At 36.6% G+C, this 24663-nt stretch overlaps 1 protein-coding gene across 6 annotated transcripts; it reads left to right on the forward strand.

The window, feature by feature from the left end:
• Window positions 1-13037: 13037 nt before the first annotated feature.
• On the forward strand, window positions 13038-24642 carry LOC107873068 (ferrochelatase-2, chloroplastic). Of its 6 annotated transcripts, none has more exons than XM_016719788.2 (11): window positions 13038-13156; window positions 13277-13335; window positions 15192-15313; window positions 15864-16200; window positions 16302-16445; window positions 16555-16656; window positions 21724-21827; window positions 21949-22075; window positions 22217-22369; window positions 23110-23210; window positions 24083-24642. In XM_016719788.2, exons 3-11 carry the CDS (start codon window positions 15228-15230, stop codon window positions 24402-24404), a joined length of 1476 nt encoding a protein of 491 aa, XP_016575274.2. In that variant the 5' UTR covers window positions 13038-13156; window positions 13277-13335; window positions 15192-15227; the 3' UTR covers window positions 24405-24642. The 6 variants fall into 6 exon arrangements, with proteins under 6 accessions (XP_016575274.2, XP_016575272.2, XP_016575273.2 ...); XM_016719786.2 differs by having other exon boundaries at window positions 13043-13215; XM_016719787.2 differs by having other exon boundaries at window positions 13043-13160.
• The last annotated feature ends 21 nt before the right edge of the window (window positions 24643-24663 follow it).

A 24663-nucleotide genomic window follows, 5' to 3' on the forward strand; every position in this document is an offset into this window, starting at 1 on the left:
TATATATATATATATATATATATATATATATATATATATATATATATCACGTTGGAGTTCAATCTTGTATTCCTTCAATATACTTTTTGCATTTGAAATGAGATAAATAATAATGTAAGATATCTTCTGGAAGTTGAAAGTTTACACAATGGTTGGAACTGTTGGAGCAAATTCCCCAGGAAAACTACAAACTAATGACAATCTGCTTTATTCACCTCCTTTCGGAGATGATCTTCTTTCGACTATCTTTTATCTATTTTCTCCTTAATTTGAGAAAGGAAATTATTTTCTTATTTTGTTTTTTATTTTTCCTCATTTGGACATTCCTTAACTTTTCCAGTTCCCTCCTTACTTGGCAAACAAATCAAAGTACTAATTTTTCTTTTGCTTGGAAATAGCAGATTTATTGAATTAAAACATAGAGTTTATTACACACAAGGAACTATCCGGATAGTTCCATTTGCTTGAAAGTTTCCAAATAGTCTTTACAAAATAAAGGGGGGTAGGGGGGGGCGCATTCTTTGATTTTGGCGCTTTTCAAACACACCAAGTCTATTTGCCAAAAAAATTGCCCCCCTCCCCCGGTAAACGTAGCAAATTTGGGGTTCATCTATATACGCGATGAGCGACTTGCAATTTAATAAGAGACGTGAGAAATTTTGGCTATTATCTTTTAGCATTTGTATGAGTACATGTGAGTCCATCTCCACTATTATAGAGTCAAGTTCTTTTCCACACCCAATTCAGCTCATGTAGAAATGGTAACATTTTCATATAAAGTGCTGATATTACCTTTTGAAAGTGAGCAAAACCTGAAATCCAATTTCTGACTCCTCTAGTTTCACCATTTTTACTGCTCTCATCAAAGGCACCACCTATATTTAGTTTAAAGAAACCTATTTGTGGTGGTTCCCACTTAACTAACTGTAACGCCCTAAAAAATTCAAGCTTAGACTAGAATAATGCTTCAAGTACATGGAGGGTATATCGCTAAGTTTTAACAGCATGAGAAGGGATTTATCCATGTACCAAAGCTCCCATACCCCCTAACCTTTAACCGAACCAAAACCTCTCTTATCAATTGATTCTCAAGAAATAATCAGCTTCAAAAGAGCATAACTTCAAGATTCAGATAAAATTTTGAGCCCTAGAGACACCAAATGATAGGTATTTAAATTACCTTTCCAACAAATTTAGTTTCGCCTTAATTCGACATCAGAGTAGAAAGTTATGGTCTTTTTAGTAAAGTACTGCTCTGCAGTGAGATACCACGAGACCAACCACGATTGTGATTACATTGTACGACTGTAAAATGATTGAGATAACCCCAACTTCTAAAATTTGACAAAGTGTACCCTCATACCATGAGACAAAACCATGATCGTGCTTTGAAATCACGCCTCTCAGGTGCGATCATGAGTCTAACAAATGCCTCTGATGAAACCAACAAACACACCGAGTCTATCTGCCAAAAAAATTGCCTCCCCCGTAGATGTAGCGAATTTGGGGTTCATCCATATACGCGATGAACGGCTTGCAATTCAATAAATAATGTGGGAAATTCTGGCTATTATCTTTTAGCATTTGTATGAGTACATGCGAGTCCATCTCCACTATTATAGAGTCAAGTTCTTTTCCATAGCCAATTTCATCCCATGTAGAAGCGGTAACATTTCTATATAAAGTGTTGATATTGCCTTTTGAAAGTGATCAAAACTTGAAATCTAATTTTTGACTCCTCCAGTTCCACCATTTTTACTGATCTCATCAAAGGCACCATCTATATTTAGTTTAAAGAAACCTATTTGTGGGGGTTCCCATTTAACTAACTGTAACGCCCCAAAAAATTCAAGCTTAGACTAGAATAATGCTTCAAGTACATGTAGGGTATATCACTAAATTTTAACAGCATAAGAAGGGATTTGGCCATATACCAAAGATCCCATACCCCCTAGCCCTTAACCGAGCCAAAACCTCCCTTATCAATTGATTTTCAAGAAATGATCAGCTTCAAAAGAGCATAACTTCAAGATTCAGATAAAATTTTGAGCCCTAGAAAGGCACCAAATGATAGGTATTTAAATTACCTTTCCAACAGATCTAGTTTTGCCTTAATTCGATATCGGAGTAGAAAGTTATGGTCTTTTTAGTAAAGTACTGCTCTGCAGTGAGATACCACGAGACCAACCACGACCGTTATTACATTGTACGACTGTAAAATGATTGAGATAACCCCAAATTCTAAAATTTTACAAAGTGTACCCTCATGTCACGATACAAAACCACGATCATGCTTTGAAACCACGACCCTCAGGCATGATCATGAGTCCAACAGATGCCTCTGATGAAACCAACAAACATACGAGCCAAGGTAAAACCGTAGTTAGATCCCACAATTGTACTAAGGCTTGTTTGATCATATTTAGAGAGCTCTCATTCAGCTCCCAACTATGAGTGCAACCCATGATTGTTAATTGTTCCCACTATCGTGAGAAGGTCTTATACGTTCCTTCTCGCAGTTTCCAGTTACAAAATTTAAGGGGCATATCAGTCTTTTCTTAATCTTTTAGTATCAAAGCTATTTAATTTTGGAAGTTCCAAGGGTAATTAGTATGGATTATAAGATCCGAAGCTCTCATTACTTAGAATTATATCTGATACTTAGTTTCAAAAGAGAAAAGAGGTGATTCCTTTTCCCAAGGCAAGTTAGGCTTCATCTTCCTCAGGCATCCAACTCTATAGAATTCTTTAGGGATCTTATCTCCAGGTATGTGGGATTTTATTAATGGGTTTTCTTTCACCCATTGAGTCCCAAAGTTAACCTAACTCTTCAGTTTAGTTCTCTTCCATAATTTAGGATTTATAGATATTAGTAATTTCATTGATATCTCAGTCCTTTGGTGTCATCAAGTTATAATTCTTGTCATAACATGACTTCATTGTTATTATTTGATTATGATCCTAAACCTTAGTTATATTATAAATTCCATAAGTATTAGGGCTGAGTCATTGAATTCTGTAATTGCGTTCAGTTCACGAAATTGACATAGTTGTTTCATTCTTCAGAGATGCCAGGTTATGAACATCTGATGACCTAAGATTTCATGTATATACTTTTGGATGTTATATTCCCCAGTTTACATATTTGTAATGCTTTCAAAAAGTATATTTATTTCAGTGATCAAATTATTAGCATCACTGAGTATTACAATTATAGTGTCATTCAGTTGGGAGTAGTACTTAGCATCGAGTGGATATAAGGGTGAAGACTCATCCACCAGCTATGATGAGACCTTTAGTAAAAGTCCCTAAGTCCCAGAACTACGGTGCCACCATAGGTTCTAGAGGGTCACTCATCAGATCAGGCTTGACACCTTCATCCTTTTTAAATATCAATTTAATAGATCCATGTTAGTTAGTGTTCATACCCTTGGCAAAGTACTGAATATCCTTCCAGCCGGGGTTACAAGTTAGACCCCGGTTAGCTCATTTGGGATATGTCGGTTATTAGTAGCTCCCATTATCCAAATTTTACAGTTCAGACTTTCAAATTCTTACATGACCTTGTATTTAGTTATTTAGTTTAACTTACAACATGTTTTCATTACTTGGTATTGCACTAGTTATCATGTTATATGTACCTTTTCCAGCTTATATTAGTTATTTTCCTATCTCACATACTCAGTACATTCAAAGTACGGATCTTATACTTTCTTTTATGCTATATTGTCTTATAATATAAGTCCTAACACTCAGTATCTGGATTAGGCCTAGTATGACCTTATCCTGTATCAGCAACAATAACTTTGGTGAGTCCTCACTATGCAAGGACTAGAGTCAACTTTTCTTTTCATTTTGTCTTTATCATTCCCAGTCTTCAGACATGTAGAGTTAGATAAGGGCTTGTTCTAGTAACTCATGTTAGTAGGGGCTTTCCATACATATAGTTAGATGTTCAACTTTTGATCTCAGACTTTTTTAGTGGTGATTTGATTTTCTTTGATTATTTAATATATTATTCAATTCAGCTTCCATATAAGTATTGTTTTATCAGTTGCTATCTATATTTCTTAGTGTTTTGCCAGACCATGGTCTAGCTTAGAGTAACTTGTGATTCTAAGCATTCTATTATGACTAGGGGATAGTCTCAGGTCATAACAAATATGGTATCATAACAATAGGTTTAAAGTATCCTAGGGAGTCTGATAATTGCATCAAATATTCATGGGTGTAAAGCGCTCTAACTTATGAGCGAGAGGCTATGAGATGTTTTAGGAAAAATTTCACATCTTTCAAGTTCATATCGTGCGATAGAGTTTAAACTCTACTAAAACCTTCTTTTAAATCATTCTCTACACATTTATAGAATATGCCTCCAAAGAGGAATAAACTAAGGAGAAGTGGAAACAAAAGCAGGGTGAAGAATCAACAAACACCACGGGCTCCATAAAACCCTCTCAATGAACAAGTCTCCCAAGCCAAATTTAGGGTTGGCTTTAAGACCTTAGCATAATCCATGGCCGTCCAAAATAACCAACCTACCATGGCAGTAGCCAACCTGACAGTAAATGCGGTAACAACAAGAGTTCGAGATTTTACTTGGATGAATCCCCCAGTATTCTTTGGATCAATGTTTGAGAATGATCTATAGGCATTTGTGGATAGTATTTAGAAGGTTACAGAGATTATGGTTGTTAACCTAATTGAGGTTGTCAACTCCACCTATCAACTGTAAGGAGTAGCTCACACCTAGTATAAAAAAGTGGAAGGAGGATAGTAGTGGAAACAAAAATGAGGTAAAGAATCAACAAGTACCACCGGCACTAGAAAACCTTCTTAATGAAAAAATCTCCCATGCCAAATTTGGGGTTGCCTTTACAGCCTTAGCATAGTCCATGATCGCCCAGAATAACCAACCTTCTATGACACTAGTCAACCCAGTAGTTAATGCGACAACAACAGGAGCCCGAGATTTCACTCGGATGAACCCTCTAGTGTTCTTTGGATCCAAGACTAAAGAGGATCCACAAGAGTTTGTGGACAGTATTTACAAAGTTACAGAGATTATCGATGTTGCCCTAATTAAAAGTGCCAACTTAGCTGTCTATCAGCAGCAAGGAGGAGATCATACCTAGGTAGAGAAAGAAAGATAGAGGTGCACAAATTGGTAGAATGGAATGAGTTTGTAATTGCATTATTGGATATGTTTTTCTTATTTGGGTTGATGGAGGCCAAGGCGCATAAGTTCATAAATTTGAACTGGGGTATCATGAGTGTGAAGGAGTATTCCTTTAAATTTACTTAGTTAGAGTATGTTTCGACTATGGTTGCTGATTCCAGGGACCGAATGAGCAAGTTTGTGTCTAGTGTTTTTGAGGATATAGTCATAGAGCGTAGCATTACCATGTTTGGTGAAGGAGATAGACATCTCCAGATTGATGGTTCATGCTCAATAGGTAGATAAAAAGAAAGTTAAGAGTAGGAAAGAAAGATTAAGCGGGTCAGAATATGTATCTTTAATTTCTCTCAAAAAGGTCAGACAATGAAAATCGTTTACAATTTTTCTTTTGTTAGTGCCCCAGTGCCTAAGTTCAGGAAAAATCATCAAGATAAAGCACCAGGATCTAAGTCCTAGGATAGTTAGAATATTGTTTATACCAACCCGATATGCAAAAAATATGGTAGGAACCACAAGGGTGAGTGTATGGCCGGTACTGATGGTTTCTTTGGGTGTGGAAAGCTAGGACACAGTCTTAGGGAACGTCCGATGGCTTCCTAAAAGGGTAGGGATACCCGTCAGCAAAGCTAGTCAATTTTTTTAGTAGCTCCTATAGGTTGCTTGACTTATAAGGGAGCCTCATCTAGTGCAGCTGACGGAGTGCGTCAGAACAAGTTCTATTCCCATCAAACTCGACAGGATTAGGAGGGTTCTCCTAATGTAGTCATAGGTATGTTAAAATTTTTCCATATTCAAGTTTATGCATTATTAGATCCTGGAGCTACACTTTTTTTCATAACTCCCTATATAGTTGTAGACTTTGATGTCAGTGCTAAAATACTCTTAGAACCTTTTAGAGTATCTACTCCAGTTGGTGACTGAGTCATATCTAAACGGGTATACAAAAATTTCCCAGTAATAGTTTTCTAGAAAGTCACCTCAGTTGATCTTGCAGAGTTAGACATGGTAGATTTTAACATTATTTTGTTATGGATTGATTACACTCTTTCTATGCCTTGACTGATTGTCAAAAGAGATTAGTCCAATTCTAGTTTTTAAATAAACTAGTTTTAGTATATAGGGGTAGTACCTCATCGCCTATGGGTTGATTCATCTCTTATCTTAGAGCCATAAAGTTAATTTCTAAAGGATATATCTATTATCTTGTTCAGGTTAAGGATTCAAATCCAAAAACTAGACTCTTGGGGTTAGTTCTAGTGGTAAATGAATTCCCAGAAGTTTTCCAAGAAGATCTATCTAGAGTTCTTCCTGAATGGCTGTTGTTGTTAAGAGATTATGATATGAGTGTTTTATACATCCAGGTAATGCATATCGATGTGAATGGTTTTAATGCTACCTATAAAAATAAACAAATCTCTTATCCTTTTGTTACTAATCCTGTAACAAGAGATATAAATGCTCTTATTGGTATGAAGCAAATGCAGGTCCATTTCTTACAATTAGACCTGATGAGTATTAATATTCTTGATACACTAAATTCTGTAAAGATCCAAGAAAAAATAAAAATAATTTCTAATCAATTGATTGTTGATATTTGTGTTGATCACCCAAATGCTTTCTGGAACCGAAAGAAGCATATTGTTTCTCTTCCTTATGAAGATGGTTTTAGTAAAGAAAAAATTCTCACAAAATCTCGACCCTGTCAAATGAATACAGAGTTAGTAGAATTCTGTAAAAAAGAAATTTATAGTCCATTGCAAAAGGGTCTTATAAAACCTTTGAAGTTCCCTTGGTTTTGTACTGCTTTTTATGCCAATAAAGCTGCTGAAAAAGAACGGGGTATGCCTCGACTAGTCATCAATTATAAACCTCTGAATAAAGTTTTAAAATGGATTAGGTATCCTATACCGAATAAAAAAGACTTACTTTCTAGATTATATGATGCTAACATATTTCTAAATTTGATTTAAACTCTGGTTATTGGCAAATTGAAATTGATAAAAAACATACTTATAGAACTGCTTTTAATGTCCCCTTTGGACAGTATGAATGGAATGTTATGCCATTCTATTTAAAAAATGCTCCTTCTGAATTTCAAAAAATTATGAATGACATTTTCAATCCCTATATGAATTTTATCATTGTCTATATTGATGATATTTTAGTATTTTCAAAATACAATATAAGAAGGGTAGTAAAAATTCTTTGCCTGATTTTCTATCTCGAGAATATTTAATCGATTAACATGAATTTTTATATGTACTTCCTCTCTGACAAAACTATAATTACTATTATCAAATGCATTCCTTTAAACGAAGATATTCATTTTCTTATCTTAGAAAATCTGGTTCGTGGTATAATAGAAGAAGAATTATTCCTTAACCATGATGAATTTCTTGATAATGATATTTATTGGTTTGATATTGACTTAAGTGATTAATATTTACAGGATTAAAAGGAATAATGAAGCTCTTTTGCACTTCTTCTCTCAAAAATTCTTAATCACTTTTATAAAGACAACTCCTTTAAATACGGACATGCACATGTTAATATTACAGAAGGTCATTAATGATCTTATCACAAAGGACACACTTTATGAAGATCTATTCAAATATATGTTATGGTATGCTGATCAAATTCCTGATTATTGATGTAGCATGGATCCACCCTGGCAAACAGCCAGAGGACGTGGCAGAGGTGGACGAAGTCAAAACTCTTCATATTATGGAGGACGAACAAATCCTACTTATTTTGGTAATAGAAATAATTCTGCATATAGTTTTGCAAGTTCTAATTTTCTGGTATTACAACAAGGAAATAGAAATTTGGTCAATTCAAAAATTCTCCACGAAGGATCATCATCAAAAACTCAAAATATTGGTTCTTCAATTCATTTGGAAGATATTTCAGAAGATCATCCTTTGTACAAACAACTTCAATCTTATATATCCGATCAGCAAAAAACTGTAGATTCATTTGCATCTATAGTCCAAGAAAACTCCAAAAATAAACCCACATATGAGAAATTGGATGCTAGAGAACTCATCCTACTTATTGAAAATCCGCATATTCCTCGACAAGAAAATTCTGAAGAGGCATGACGATTACTCCAAAAATACTTAACTACTAATGTTTATTTCACAGGAGAATCATATAAAACACGACCTTTTTATGAAAATATTTTGGTTCAAACATTTAGTGCAGATTTTGAGCACAGTCCGATGGGAGACACTACCTTGGGTGTACATGGATATTCCAAGATGATTGTTAAAAGACTTATTTCTATTGAAGAATGGGGAATTTCATCTATGACTCAAAAATCTATGCCTATGGGACCAATGGGACAGTCTCAGATAAATTTCACATATTGGGATTATATTAAGGCATTTTGTCAAGTTCTATATTATAATAATATTAAACACAAACATACATGGTTTATAAAAATTTGTGCCAAGGTTTTTGATAAGCCCATTCCCAATTGGTTTGTGCAATGGTGGACTTACCACAGACCTACCGTTAAAATATTACCTCTAGAATATTCTTCTCTTTATCATACATGAAAAAAATCCTCACCCTTCTTGACTGAATTATACCTTTCTGAACATATTTGTAAGACAGACACTGTTAACTAAATGTAATTCTTTATAAAATTCTCTATCCCTTGGATTCATAGATGGTCAGTTGAAATAGGTTATACTAGCCAACAAATTCCTGCTTTATACAGAGTATTTTACTACAATTTCTGGGATAAGTTAACTCGTGAAGATCCAAATACAAAACTCACATATGAACATAATCAACGAGAAAATATCGTCAAGAAAATTACTGAATATGAACAGACTCCTCAAAAATCAATTTTAGTTGAAGATAAAAGTCTTAATTATGTTTCTAGAAGAATATCAGCTCACAATGAAAATAAAATGGAGATGATAGAACAATACTTAGCAGAGGTATGAAATAAATTACTCCAAACAGTTGATCAAAACTCAGATACATCAATGAAAAGTGATGAAGTAAACACTGAAGATATCACAGAGTCCCAACCTCCAGAAGTTATGGGAGAAACAGATGAAGTTATTGAAAAAGCTGAAGCATTTATCAGAAAATGGAAAAGCAAGGATTAGGCGGGACCCAACAGCTAAATTATTAAAAACTTTACTATCCTGTGCACAGGGACCCACATAGTACTGTGCAAGATGCTTTTCTTTTCTATTTAAAGCTACCTTATTCAGTTGTAAGAGGAGCAAGTTTTTCCTTTTATTTTCTATCTAAAAAGCTCTCCCTTCTCTCTAGATCCCCTTTTCTCTAGATCCTCCCTCTTATAAAATATATCTTGAAGATAAATAAGAAGGCACTAGCCACTGTTTGTTAATATTTTCAGCCTTGCTTCCAGCTATTAAGGTACATACTACTTTCTTATTTGCGTGCATTTAATACAACTTCTACCCTCGTCCAGCCGTGACTATGTCTGGCTAAAATACTTCTTATATCTATGTTGAAGGTCTAACTTCGCTTACATGGTAATTATGAAAGATCCAGACTCTATCAAAATATAAAGAAAATTTTCTATAGTTTCTTGACTTGGTTCCGAAATGGTGGTACAGTCGAGTTTAATAAACTTATGTTAGCTTTGCCTCTGTGACTACGTCTAGTAAGTTGTGCCTCTTTAGCCCGTTATACTGATATGAAAAAAGCGATTTTTGCACAATTAGAACTTCTAGACACATGGGTTTAACATAAGGTTATTAAATCTCTGACAGGCCCCTTGTTTGGATAAAAGATTTCATACAGTCATTAAACTATTTGAAATTCTTTTATATTTCGGTTGGTGCTTTGGTTTGATTTTCCAACTTTGGCGTAATCCGATATTGTTACATGGTCTGGCAGACTGAGCGGCATACCCCAGCCTAGTGAGATCCTGTCAATGGTATCAGAGCCTATAAAACTTTCATAGTAATTATGTTAAGTGTGGTGAAGTTTTCAGCATAGATATAAGGCTGTTATAATCATGGATATGAGCGAAGTTAGTATTAAGAGTACTAAACTCAAAAAAATAGATTTACCTCAGAATATGAATTTATTAAACAAATGGACAATTCCCAAAGTAGATTTAAGCACTATTTATGAATATGGTTTATTTGATAAAATTAAGCACAAACAGATTATAAAGACTACAGAGCAATCTACTGCTCTGAATGCTGATGAAAAACTCTTCAATTGCTCAAACAAGATGATATTGATATATTTAAAAAACAATATAATTACTTACATATTGGATTAGTACAAATTGCATTTAAACCTTTAACTTTGAAAGGCCTTCCTGAAACCTTTTTAGCTGCACTTCGTGATGCTAGAAATTTAAACTTTAGACAATCCCTTATGGAATCTATAGAATCTACTCTTGCTTATGGCCCTGTCTATTTTAATACTCAGCCTAATTTAACTTTATCTTTGACTGATGTTACTATCACTAATGCTTTAACTTTAAACGTAAAAACTCATGGCTATAATTATGCGCCTGGATCTGAGCTTATAAGTTTATCTTATCGTATTTATTATCGTTTGTTGTCAACTTTAAATCCTCGTTGTAAATTAATCGATAATTCTTCAGATTATACTATGTTAATTGAAACTAATTTTGCAATAGACTATCAATTTCTTTTTTACAGAATTCTACTAACTCTGTATTCATTTGACAGGGTCGAGATTTTGTGAGAATTTTTTCTTCATTGAAACCATCTTCATAAGAAAGCGAAACAATATGCTTCTTTCGGTTCCAGAAAGCATTTAGGTGATCAGCAAAAATATCAACAATCAATTGATTAGAAATTATTTTTATTTTTTCTTGGATCTTGACAGAATTTAGTGTATCAAGAATATTAATACTCATCAGCTCTAATTGTAATAAATTGACCTGCCTTTACTTCATACCAATAAGAGCATTTATATCTCTTGTTACAGGATTAGTAACAAAGGGATAAGAGATTTGTTTATTTTTATTGGTAGCCTTAAAACCATTCGCATCGATATGCGTATAAGGATAGATAGCATTTATAAAGGGTGTTCCTAAAATAATAGGAGGATATAACTGCTTTTTTACTTAAATATAAAAATAAAAAACTAATTATTAAAAAGAAATTATAATTTTTTTTTAAAAATGAAATAAATTATTAAAAACTTATTTAAAAAATAAAAAATTAATTATTAAAAAAAATTATAAAACTTTTGAAAATGAAAGTAATAAATGGCATTGAGGTTCCAAATTATGAAAAAATAATTATTTAAAAAATTATAAAAATTTTAAAAATGAAAATATAAAATGACATTGAGGATTTAATTATGAAAAAATAATTATAAAGTTATCTAAAAAATAAAAATAAAAAACTTATTATTTAAAAAAAATTATAAATTTTTTTAAAAAATGAAATAAATTATTAAAAAATTATTTAAAAAATAAATAATTAATTATTAAATAAAATTATAAAACTTTTTAAAATGAAAATAAAAAATGGCATTGAGGATCCAAATTATGAAAAAATAATTATAAAATTATTTAAAAAATAAAAATAAAAACTAATTATTAAAAAGAAATTATAAAATTTTTTAAAAGATGAAAATAAAAAACAGTTTTTTTTTTAAATTCAGTTTTATTAAGAAAAAAAAAATTGGGGCCCTCTAATTCTTTTTGGGGCCTTTAGTGTTTTAAAAAAAGAAAATTTGTTATTAAAAAAAATTTAGGGCCCTCAATGCCACTTGACAACTTTTTATTCGTAAATTAGTAAAAAAAATGCTCCTCACGCGCCTCTCACGATGGCACTGCACGCGCAGTGGCACATAAGCAAAAAATGTTCAATTGGAACAAAATTCGGGGGTTTAGGGGTCTAATAGGAACAAACCTTAGTTTAGGGGTCTAAGTGAATTTTCGCAACATGTTTGAGTGTCTATCGATGGTTTGACCTTTTATTTTTAATACACCAAATCAAACATTGCATAAGAAATATGCAAACATAACTAACTCAAGTATTGCTAATAAATCACATTTTGCATTATTCTTATACACACTACCAAACAACTTGATTGTATGTAGAGTGTATTAAAAAAATAACGCATGCATTAGTCTTGTGTTACTAGTACCTTATTTAGTACGTACCTTTTTTTTAGCTTATGTATAACTAATAGTATTAGTAATACAAAAGATTCTAATGCATGCATTAGCATGACTAAAGACACAATTATCCCTCAAAATATTTTTCATATCCTTTCCACTATATATATGGAGGATATTTTTTGTAAAAAAGATACTCTTTTAAAAAAATTATGCAATTCTTGTTATTTTTAAAATACACCAAATCAAACACTTTATAAAAAAAATACAAATATAATTAATGCAAGTATAACTAACACAAATATTACTAATGCATCATTCTTGTACACTGTATCAAACGAGCCACCGATCACAAAAACTAATATCATATATATAACACTCTTTCTCTATATAATCTTTTATATAAGTCTTGATAATAATTTTATACGCATTTTAAAAGATTATCTTATATTATTTTTCTTGTCTTAAATTATTCTTATATCTTTATACTCTCTATGTTCATTTTTACTTATCACTTATTTTCTATTGAATTTTTATTTTTACTTGTAATTTTTGACATATCAAGAAGATATAATTTTTTTTCCCTACATTATTCTTAGCATTGATTTCTTATTATTTAAATTAATTTTAAGACATAATAAATATAAATTAATAAAGATATTATAATAAAAAAATTATATTAATAATTATTTTTTTTATTAAATGTATCAAATTAAAATATGATACATAAAAGCAACAAGGAGGTATTACCATATTTCATTGTTGTTTTTACAGCATTTAATTAATTGTCAGACTTTATAGGCACCAAAAAAGAAAGAAAAAGTCCATCCGTGGGGTTGGCGGGGGATTTGTTCGAAGTCTTTTTCTTCTTTGTCGGTTATTCTCTAATTGCTTGCTGGGTTTCTCTTCTTTGATCTCTGCCTTCTTTCTGGTACGTGACTTGTTCCTTTCTTTTTCACTTTTCTTTCGTCTTTTTTTCTGAATTCTTCCAGGTGTTGGTTGAGGTTGCACTTTTGATTTGGACAATTAGCTTGATTTTAATCTTCTTCAGGTATGTATGTTCTTTTGTGTTGAGCTGCAATTTTCATTCATTTTGTCTTACTCTGTTTGTACTGTTTGTTTCTGTTGGGAAAGAATAGGCACTAACAAAGTGCAGGTAGCAGCGTAAAAATATCCAGTCTAAAACTTTCCCTTCAAATTTGAACCATGACAAGGCAAAAAAAATCAAGTGCAATAACTATAGACAACAAATATACCAACCAAAATAGATAAGCAGGATAAAAAAATAAACCACACGAGCCACCAAGATTTACGCGGAAAACCCTTCTGTGAAAGAGTGTGTAAAAAACCTCGGGACCAAAACCTGCATTATAATCACCAAGAGTTACAATAATGTTCTCCAAAATGACCACCAAAGAAGTGCCAAACAACGAGCAACAATATATAAAGCACAACACCAAAAAACTAGAGAACAAAAGGAACAAAAGCTCCTGGAGCCAAGGGGTACCAAATCCAACCCTGTTAGTTCCTAATCAAAGATTGACATGGGAGGAACAAGTTGTCCAAAAATCAGCTCAACAAGAAACGAAACGGGAATTGCAATTTGAAGTTGGCTACTGAGGGCTGAAATTTAGGTGCGACAATCTGCCATCTTTCCCTATTTTAGCTGATGAAAACTTTCTTTGTGGATATGCAAAATAAGACCAAAACATGCCTTATATATACCCCATAGTAATGGGCCCAGTGGCGGAGCCACATACAATTCAGGGCATCCGAACCCCCTTCGTCGGAAAATTATACTATTTTTATATGATCAAAAAATGTTTTATGAATGTAATATAAATGTTGAACCCCCTTCGACTAGTTCGTATATTTACTTCTAAACCCCCTCAAAGAAAAGTCTGGCTCCGCCACTGAATGGGCCTATGGCTAAAATGGATCGGTTCGAATTGAGCTTTTATTTATCCAACATAGGAAGGGAAAAAGACCATAACCCAACTTTTTCCCCCTCATTCTCCATCTCTTCTAATTGGCATTTCTTTCTTTAGTATGCATTTTTAGGTCTGATTTCTATCAATTGTTGACCAATACACATTGTTCTGTCCTTGATATAGTCATTCAATATTGTTCCCTTGACCTTAGTTGCCTCCTTTTTTGCCTTTCTCTGATTGATTATTTGTTTATATCTTCCTGTATGTATCCCTGTTGTCGTGCCTGTGTTCTGCATCTTTATCATGTATGCATGGTTTCTTTTTGTGGTTTGTCTGTCCTTAACACGCAAAACTGGCAGAATATTAGTAAACACACAAATTCTCACAGTTGAGAATTACTTCCCTCCTCCAATTCCTGTCTCCCTGCATCTTCTGCATGATATGATCCTTAAATAAGGAATCAACAGTTTCACCATTCTCCATTTCATGAAAGTTGTTGACTATAATTTCCAGAGCCAAATTAGCGCAGCCAATTTGTTCCCCTCTCTGAATATATATGTGTGTCATCATAATTGCTTTGCCTTGCATTAGTCCCCGAATCATCTTCACTATTTGCGAGACACTTTATACAATATTTTTCAGTAATAGAGAATCAGTTTCAATAATTACTCTGTCCCATTGCTTGGTTGCTCTATATACTTTAAAGCATGCAGGATCGCCGTGTATGTATTAGTGCTGGATAACTCCTCAGTCTCCTTAGCCCATGCATGTACAATGTCTTCCTCTATGTTTCTCACACAAAAACCCCAAGAACTTCTTCCTGGGTTTCCTTTTGATGCCCCATCTGTGTTCATCTTTACCCATCCTGTGTCTGGACTGCATTTGATATTACTTTACTTTGAAAGATTTGCATAATTTTCCGGCACATAAAATACCACACTGAGATCTCTTTGTTTTTCTTGGTAAATTTTGATAGTCAAGTAATCGATTGAAGAATATCATATAGTACATCATGGAAGCAGGGACGATCTCTCGATTTGTTCAACCAACGAAGGCTACCAGTTCCAGTGTTGCCAATTTCAGTTCTAACTCTTCTATGTAAGCTTTTATTGTTCATTCTCTTTCTTTGAAATGGGCCGGTGTCTAAATTCGGATGCATAAAAGTTGATATTGTCTAGTCTATGAGTTTGATTTCATTTTTTATTAGAAGAATGGCATTTTCTCTTTCACGTAACGTTAGGATTTTGTGAAATTTCATTTTTGTTACAAGGATGCAGTTCCTTTTCTTTATTGTAATGTTTGATTTGATCAATTATATATGAACTGTTTGAAAATTCAGAATCATTCTGAGATTTTTCAGATGATTTGGGTTTTGGACCTTTTGGTAGGAGATTGAAGTCATCTGGCATGAAGAAATTGTAGGTTCTTCTATAATCAAATACTATGCTTATAATATGGGGAAAAATCTTTGCTTACAAATTTAGAAAGTTACTCTTTCCATTTATAATTTCGTAATGACAATCTAATAAAGGGAGTGTATCAAGTATGAATCGATAGACATTCTTGTGGGGACAAAGGACTAAGATAGATTTTTCTTTGCCATGCTTATTTGAATTCCACTACTGAAAGTGAATCTTTGTTTGGGCAGGTGCTGCCCGCAGACAAGGTTAATGCCTACTTGCCATTCCGCACATGTTGTGCGAGAAACATATTATGATGAGCGAGAGACTGCAGTTTTATCTTCTGAACCCATTATTAAAAAAATCTGTGTACTTGGGGGATTGTTTTTACATCGTCCAGTACACAAGAGAGGTATAGTCAGCAGAGCGTTTTGCCCTGTTGGATTGTATACATATCCAGGGAGCACCATTGAATCTTCTTCACAGACAGCTGAAGAAAAGATCGGAGTGCTACTTTTTAATCTAGGAGGACCAGACACGCTTCATGATGTCCAGCCTTTTCTGTTCAACTTATTTGCTGACCCTGTATGCTAACAATCAGTCTTAACTCCTCTGTTTTCCTAAGCTGAAGATTTGAACAAGTCATTATTTGTGTTTATGCTAATGGTATGAATTTCACATGGCAGGATATTATACGTCTGCCCAGATTGTTCCGATTTCTCCAGCGCCCATTGGCACAACTTATATCTGTTCTCCGAGCTCCGAAAAGTAAGGAAGGATATGCTGCCATTGGAGGTGGTTCCCCTTTACGGAAAATAACAGATGAGCAGGTACAGAAACCTTTATTTTATTTATGTGCTCCGTGCTTACAACTTCTGTTTATTTCATTATGCCGGTTTCATTTTCAACTTGTTAACCCTCTTAAGCTCATCATTACAGGCTAGTGCACTAAAAATGGCACTAGAAACAAAGGAAGTTCCGGCAAATGTCTATGTTGCGATGCGGTACTGGCACCCTTTCACCGAGGAAGCTGCTCACCAGGTAGGCTTAAAATGCATCCTTTTGTTCCTGCTGGAAAACATTTTCTTCTCTGGATCTATAATTTGATCGTCTGTGTCTTCTCTCATGTGCTTACTATATAATCTCAACAAATCATTTAAACACTAGTTTCTTTATACTTGTCAAATAAGTCTTATTTGTTTTGAGAGCTTGAAAATGGGCACAATTCACAGAAGTACTAACTAACAAGCACAAATTATATATCTCTTAATACTAAATAAGAATAAAAAATTGGTAAAAATAGAGTTATTCTGAAGGTAGAATAAAAAATGGTAGAACCATAAGTTCCTACTTCTTATAACTATTTTGGCCGTATAGTGTTTTATAATGTTTCTTGATTTCTGTTATTTTGTGTGACCTTATGAGAGAAACTATGTTTTCTATAGCTCATATGCTACAAATCCCCGCTTGTATTTTACTGCACGCTGAGTATAATAAATGGTATACCATTTTTTCATTCTACATTTATGTTTATATATAACTTGTATTAAATGTTCGCTGCAATTGTTTTATGTTCTGAGTTGATTTGAAATATTTAGAGATCGAGCTTTAGATAGAAACTGGGTTAACTCGTCTCTACTATTCTTGCAGTTTCACAGGCATACATAAATACAACAACAACAAACCCAGTGTGGGGTCTGGGGGGGTAAGATGTACGCAGTCCATACCTCTACCTCTAAAGAAGTAGAAAGGCTGTTTCCGATAGACCCCCGGCTCAAGGCACGAGATACCACACAAACACATAGTAAAGCACAGAAGCAGATTACATAACATAAATACGGCACCCATAAGTAATATAAAACAGAGGAAAGCAGAGGAAAGCACACAGATTCGTAATAAAACATGGAACACGGAACACGGAATCATAACAGGAATAAAACCCCCACCAAGTAATTCCCTACACTAGCGACCCAAACTGGCCCTAGTCCTCTGCCCTAATTCGCGTCCTCCAGACCTTCCAATCTAGGGTCCCGTCCTCGGTGAGCTGTAACTGCTCCATGTCCCGCCTAATCACCTCACCCCAGTACTTCTTCGGCCTACCCCTACCCCGCCTAAAACCATCCAACGCAAGCCTCTCACACCTACGGACCGGGGCATCCATGCCCCTCCTCTTCACGTGTCCGAACCATCTCAATCGGGCTTCCCGCATCTTGCACTCCACTGAAGTCACACCAACCTTCTCCCGGATAGTCTCATTCCGAACTCTATCCCCTCTAGTCAGCCCACACATCCAGCGCAACATCCGCATTTCTGCCACCTTCATTTTTTGGATGTGGGAGTTCTTAACTGGCCAACACTCCGCTCCATACAACAAGGCCGGACGGACTACCACCCTGTAGAATTTGCCTTTAAGCTTGGGCGGCACCTTCTTATCACACAGCACCCCCGACGCGAGCTTCCACTTCATCCATCCCGCCCCAATACGGTGCGAGACATCCTCGTCAATCTCACCGTTACTCTGGATCACGGACCCAAGATACTTGAACCTATCCCTCTTACATACCTCCTGCACTTCCAGCTTCACTACTACCTCATTCTCCCGCCTCACGTCATTAAACTTGCATTCCACATACTCTGTCTTGCTTCTGCTCACCCTGAACCCTTTAGACTCAAGAGTTTGCCTCCACACCTCTAATTTGTCATTCACCCCCCCTCGAGTCTCATCTATCAGAACTACATCGTCTGCAAAAAGCATACACCACGGCATCTCCCCTTGAATACGCCGCGTCAACACATCCATCACTAACGCAAACAAAAAGGGACTAAAAGTAGATCCCTGATGCAATCCTGTCAGGACAGTGAAATGCTCTGAGTCTCCTCCCGCCGTCCTCACCTGGGTTTTCGCCCCATCATACATATCCTTAATTGCTCTGATATATGCCAGCGGTACTCCACTCACCTCCAAGCATCTCCAAAGCACCTCCCTGGGGACTTTGTCGTAAGCCTTCTCCAAGTCGATAAACACCATGTGCAGATCCTTCTTCCTTTCCCTATACTGCTCCACCAACCTCCGTACCAGGTGGATTGCCTCCGTCGTCGAGCGGCCGGGCATAAATCCAAACTGGTTTTCCGAAATAGACACTATCCGTCTCAGCCTCACCTCGACCACTCTCTCCCAGATCTTCATCGAGTGACTCAATAACTTAATCCCCCTATAGTTATTGCAACTCTGAATGTCCCCCTTATTTTTATAGAGAGGGATCATGGTACTCCGCCTCCAAGCCTCGGGCATCTTTGCCGTCCTGAAGATTTCATTAAACAATCCAGTCAACCACCTTACACCAGCCTCTCCAACGAACTTCCAAAACTCCACCGGTATCTCATCCGGCCCCGTCGCCCTACCCCTTCGCATCCTGCGAACAGCCTGTCTAACCTCTTCTACCTTAAAACGTCTACAATAGCTAAAATCTCGACACTCCTCTGAGTGTTCCAGTTCCCCTAACACAATAGCTCTATCCCCTTCGTCATTCAAGAGCCTATGAAAGTACGACTGCCATCTATTCTTAATGTGGCCGTCCTCCACCAACACTCTACCGTCCTCCCCCTTAATGCACCTCACCTGATCGAGGTCACGACCCTTCCTCTCCTTAGCCTTAGCGAGTCTAAACAACTTTTTCTCCCCTCCTTTCCCCTGTAACCCTGCGTACAAGCTCTCAAAAGCGGCCGTCTTAGCTGCCGTGACTGCTGACTTAGCCTCCTTCCTCGCTAGCTTGTACTCTTTCCTGTTTACCCGCTTCTCCTCTTCGTCCTTACTCTCCACCAACTTAGCATACGCCCCTTTCTTGGTCCCCACCAACAAGCTCTATGGACTTACCCTGAAGGGTCCCTATATTCCAAGACCCAACCCTCAGCCTACCGTCACTATCCACACACCCTCCACTACCCCCCACTACCCCCCCACTACCCCTCCGCGGCCAAACCTTGGCCTCCCTCCCCCTCCCGCCCTCTCCTCATCCCCCGCCCCTACCACGGCCCCACGCCCCAACCCCCTCGGACATGACCCTATCCACCCATTACCGCCCACAGCCACAACTACACGAAAGTATAAGAAAATATAAAGATATACACGATGGTAGTATCAAAGCAGCAGCAAGAAATACAAGGCTCACACAAATTCAAAGAAATACTCTCGAAACAAAACTATACTCAATTAGGGGGCAAACACCACTGGACTCAACACCCACAGCCCCAAATACAGGTTCCCAGCCGATAACCCAGTCCAAAGCAGCGCAAGAAACGATCACAGCAACAACAGACAACAGACAATAACAACAAATCCCACGCAAGTCAAGGTACAGGGGCTACTACTAGCATAATACGAAGAATGAAATATGAAATAATGAAATAAAATGAAATATGAAATAACGAAATAACAAAGGTTAGAAGTCACCGGATTACGTTTGTAGACCACGCCGGAAACCAATCCCAGTGTTGACCGGCTTCCGGGGGATTCCGGTGCTGAGATGGAGCTGCGGCTGAAGACCGAGCTTCGGCTGTTGGAGACCGAGTTGGCGGCTGGAGACCGGGCGGCGGCTGGCTGGAGGCCGAGGTGGGGGGAGGGCTGGTGTACCCCGCGGGGGGGGGTATGAACAGCGGGGGGGGGGGGGCCGGCTGGGAACCGGGGCCGGGGCCCGGGGGGCGGGGGGGGGGGGGGTCGGCGCCGGGGATCGGAGGTCGGGGCCGGCGGTCGGGTCGGGTCGGCGCCGACGGGCGAGAGAGAGGGAGAGAGGGTAGGGAGAGAGAGAGAGAGAGAGCCGTTAGAGCGGTGCCGGCGGTCGGCGCTGGGGACCGGAGGTCGGGTTGGGTCGGCGCCGACGGTCGGCGACAGCGACGGGGGCCGGGGACCGGGGACCGGGGAGAGTGAGAGAGAGAGGGTAGGGAGAAAGAGAGAGAGCCGTTAGAGCAGGGCAGAAAGCAAAGCAAATTCACCTAAAAATTCCCACAGGCATACATAAATAATATTTTTTTTTCCTTTTCTTTTTCTTATAAGGTACTTATGATTTTACACTGTCTTATCCTAAAGTAATATTATCTAGGATCTTGATTGTAGAAATCTTTAATTTTACAAGTAGTTTTAGAAAAACTTCAGTGGGGAAAGTAGCAGATAAATAATAATGGATTAAGTTAGCCAACTAATAACAGATAATTTTTCTACTTGATTGATCTTGAGAAATCTGTTTTATTTGAATCTTCATCCCCACCTCCTCCTTCTCTTTCTTTCTATAAAATGATATTCATTTCATATGTACCTAAAAAATCAGTTAGATTCTTAACTTGTTGAGTATTATGACAAGGACTGAATTTTATTTATAGGCGCTTTGACAATACTTTCTCACTTACCAATTGGTATCTTTATATGCATGACCGAAGGACATATGGAGTTTTAAGTTGTGCAACTAGAGGGCAGTGGAGGGGTGGAAGGGGAATAACTGTTTGATGTTTATTATGTTTACCAATGAAAGCCATGAAAAATCTTCCATCTTTTGTTAATCCTGGAAGTAATTGAACTAGATTGGACTTCACATATAGCTTAATTAAGCGCCAATTCAAATAGTGTCTTTGGGCTTGATTTGCTTTCTGCCCTGCATGTGTCTAATGTCTGAACTCTAAACAAATATTGTACATGAAATAGAAGAATAAGACTATAACAAGAACTAAGCCGCAATCCTGAGCTGATGAGGATTATATGAATCCTTGCTATCCATTTCATTCCCATTTAGCCCCATCTCTGTTTTCCTTAGCAATCTTGTAATACAATTTCACTGTTTTTATGTACAGATATAGTCAAATGGCTGTATGCGGATAATTTTGATGGACTGCCAGCTGTTGATTTGAGATTGTTCATTTTCTTTTTATTTAAAAAGAGCTTATGTGTTGAAATTTTTGGATGGAACATGCTTTCTACACCTACTTAAAGTCTAGCCAGCAGTTATCCTTGAAAGGATACCCAAATTGAATGGACTGAAGAGTCACTCATATCCTGCGAGCTTGAAGTTTAGTAGTAGGCCTTAAGTTTGATTTAAGTTTGAGTTCCCTGTTGTGGTGCAGATAAAAAGAGATGGGATTACAAAGCTTGTTGTACTACCTCTATATCCTCAATACTCTATCTCTACAACTGGTTCGAGTGTCCGTGCCCTTCAGAATATTTTCAAGTAATTTTTTTCTCCTTTTCAATTTGGTTACTGGAATATGGAGTGTCATGTTCTTAAACTTAAGTGTATGCATATACTCTTTCCTGTCTCTAATTAATATCTTAATTTTTTATACTCTCAGGGACGACTCTTATCTGTCCAGACTGCCAGTTGCTATCATTGAATCCTGGTACCAACGACAAGGTTACATCAAGTCCATGGCAAACTTGATTGAGGAGGAGTTACATAATTTCACGAAGCCTGAGGAGGTAGCTTACTTATTCCCTTGTTTGTGTGGCCTCAGTTTCTGATCATCATGGTGATGCTTTTAATTTGCAATGAACCTTTCGTTATTATCACTGGGACTTTTTTACTATTCCAACTCAATCCTAAGAGGGATGTATTTTTAGGTCATGGTTTTCTTTAGTGCCCATGGAGTGCCTGTTAGTTATGTTGAAGATGCTGGTGATCCATATAGAGATCAGATGGAGGAGTGCATTTTCTTGATAATGAAAGAGCTGAAAGCTAGAGGAATCAACAATGATTATACCTTGGCTTACCAGGTTTTTCCTAAAGCCTAAGTCCTCCAGATCACTTTTTTGTGTTACCCATAGTTTTTGACATTCTGCAATACCATATACATTCCACTCTTCCTAATGGCGTCCTCTAGTAATTTATTACAGAGGGAAAACAAATCAAGCTTTCCATGTTGCAATGAATTTATTACAGAGGGAAAACAAATCAAGCTTTCCATGTTGCAATGACTCAAAGTTCAGTTTTGCGAAACTCAATGCGCTTGTACTAATCAGTTCACGTCAAAGTGGAACTGTTCCATATTTTCTCTTCTTTTTTCCTTCCCTCTTTTTTTTTTTTTTTTTACAAAATAACAATCTTTCTTGTGAGAAGGTTTGGGGGAGGTAAGGGGTCTGAGACAGAATATGACTCCCCATTTCCCCATTTACCTCTATTTTGTCTGTTCCATAAAATATGACCTCTTTCCTAAAATTGCGAAAGTTTATCCCTCAACAGTTCGGATTAATATTAAATTTACTTGTATTGTTTCAAATTTGATGTGGCATCTTTTCTACCAATTTTATACTTTTTTACATTTCAGATTTTCTTTACTCTTTGCTCCGAACTCGGTACAATAATGCTTCATAACATTTTACTCTTACACTATGTACAATGAAGAAAAGAAAATTAATGTGGGGAAGTTCCTGTATGCAAGAAGTATACCAAAAACTAAATGTATTCCCCTCTAATTGGTTGTGAACTAATTCAATATCATGCTTTTGCATTCTAGAGCCGAGTTGGTCCTGTACAATGGCTGAAACCATACACTGATGAAGTTCTTGTTGAACTTGGACAAAAAGGTGTAAAGTCTCTGTTGGCTGTTCCTGTAAGGTATGTATTCTAGCACCTGAATTTTTCTCTTCTCAATGAGTTATGGTGTCATGGTGTCAAAACTCAGTGTTATCAATTTGTTGGGGCCTTTTTTTGTTAAATTAACGAAATGTGTTGGACTTTCTGTGGGCTGTCATGCAAGTTTAACATGGCTACATTTCGTTGAAAACTAGTTCAAGTCTACTATGGTGTCTCTAGCCAGACCTGATTTGCTGGAGAAGTAACAAGAAGAGACTCATGGGTCCTGTCGCTCCAAACGAGAACTTGAATATATAGAAAGGATTGTCACGTATGGATGCTAATCTCTTGTGCATGAGAGGTTGGAAAATATAAGATAATTTAACTACTAGCAGCGAGAACCCTCTTTGATTAGTCCGGAAAAAAAAGGGGGTTTTGGGGGTGGGAGTGGGGGATGGGGGTGGGGGGTGAGATGCTTACCTTACAAGGAGTGTCTTGAATTTCTTGAGTTAATTATATTATCCTAATCGTTTTAACTCTTCTGCATATATGTATAACTGTTGTGGGATTTTGAAGTGACAATAGCCATCCTTGAGTCTGAGATCCAATTTAGTTGTGGGATTTTGGAGGGCCAATGCTTTTGTTGACTTGCCTGTGCAATCGAGGCGTGAAGTAGAAATTGGAAATGTTTCAGTGGTCCTCTGCAGGGAATGAGAAAACACCAGACCAAATGAAGAACTTAAATTGTCACCACCAGTGAAGAGTATTACGCCTGCCTTGTTGAAATGGCTATTAAGATACTCTTCTCAGATGAATGTCTGTTGGCATACTTTTTACTTGCTTGCAAGATAATGTAATCTTTTGCTTTAATCTCGATATCTCACCATAATAAATGAATGCTTTTGGAATTTCAGCTTTGTGAGCGAGCATATAGAGACTCTTGAAGAGATTGATATGGAATACAAAGAATTAGCACTCGAATCGGGAATTGAAGATTGGGGCCGCGTTCCTGCTCTGAATTGCACCTCCTCTTTCATTTCTGATCTGGCAGATGCAGTAATTGAAGCACTGCCATCGACAATGGCAATGTCAACGTTAACGTCCACTGGTACAGAGGAAGGCGTGGACAATGATCCGATGCAATATTTTATAAAAATGCTTTTTGGATCACTATTAGCATTTGTTTTTCTGGTTTCACCAAAGATCGTATCGGCTTTTAAGAAGAACATCCTTTAGGGAGGACAAAAGATCCTTTTCAGAAATAGTACAGAGATCAAGAAGCAATAGTTGTGGTGCCACCTGAAAGTTTCTTAATTTTGTAAACAGTTTGCAGGTTCTGTTCTTACTAATAAATTATACTAGGTGTCACTTTTGTTGGAGACACTGGATTTGACCGTTTCCAAGTGCTCCGTTTTTGGGGCAGAACTTGTGCATAGAACAAGAACAAATTAGAGATGCAACAATCTTTGTGGCATTGGTTTTAGACTCCATACAT

The sequence above is a fragment of the Capsicum annuum genome, unplaced genomic scaffold (genome assembly GCF_002878395.1).
Source record: "Capsicum annuum cultivar UCD-10X-F1 unplaced genomic scaffold, UCD10Xv1.1 ctg80927, whole genome shotgun sequence".
Taxonomy (NCBI): domain Eukaryota; kingdom Viridiplantae; phylum Streptophyta; class Magnoliopsida; order Solanales; family Solanaceae; genus Capsicum; species Capsicum annuum.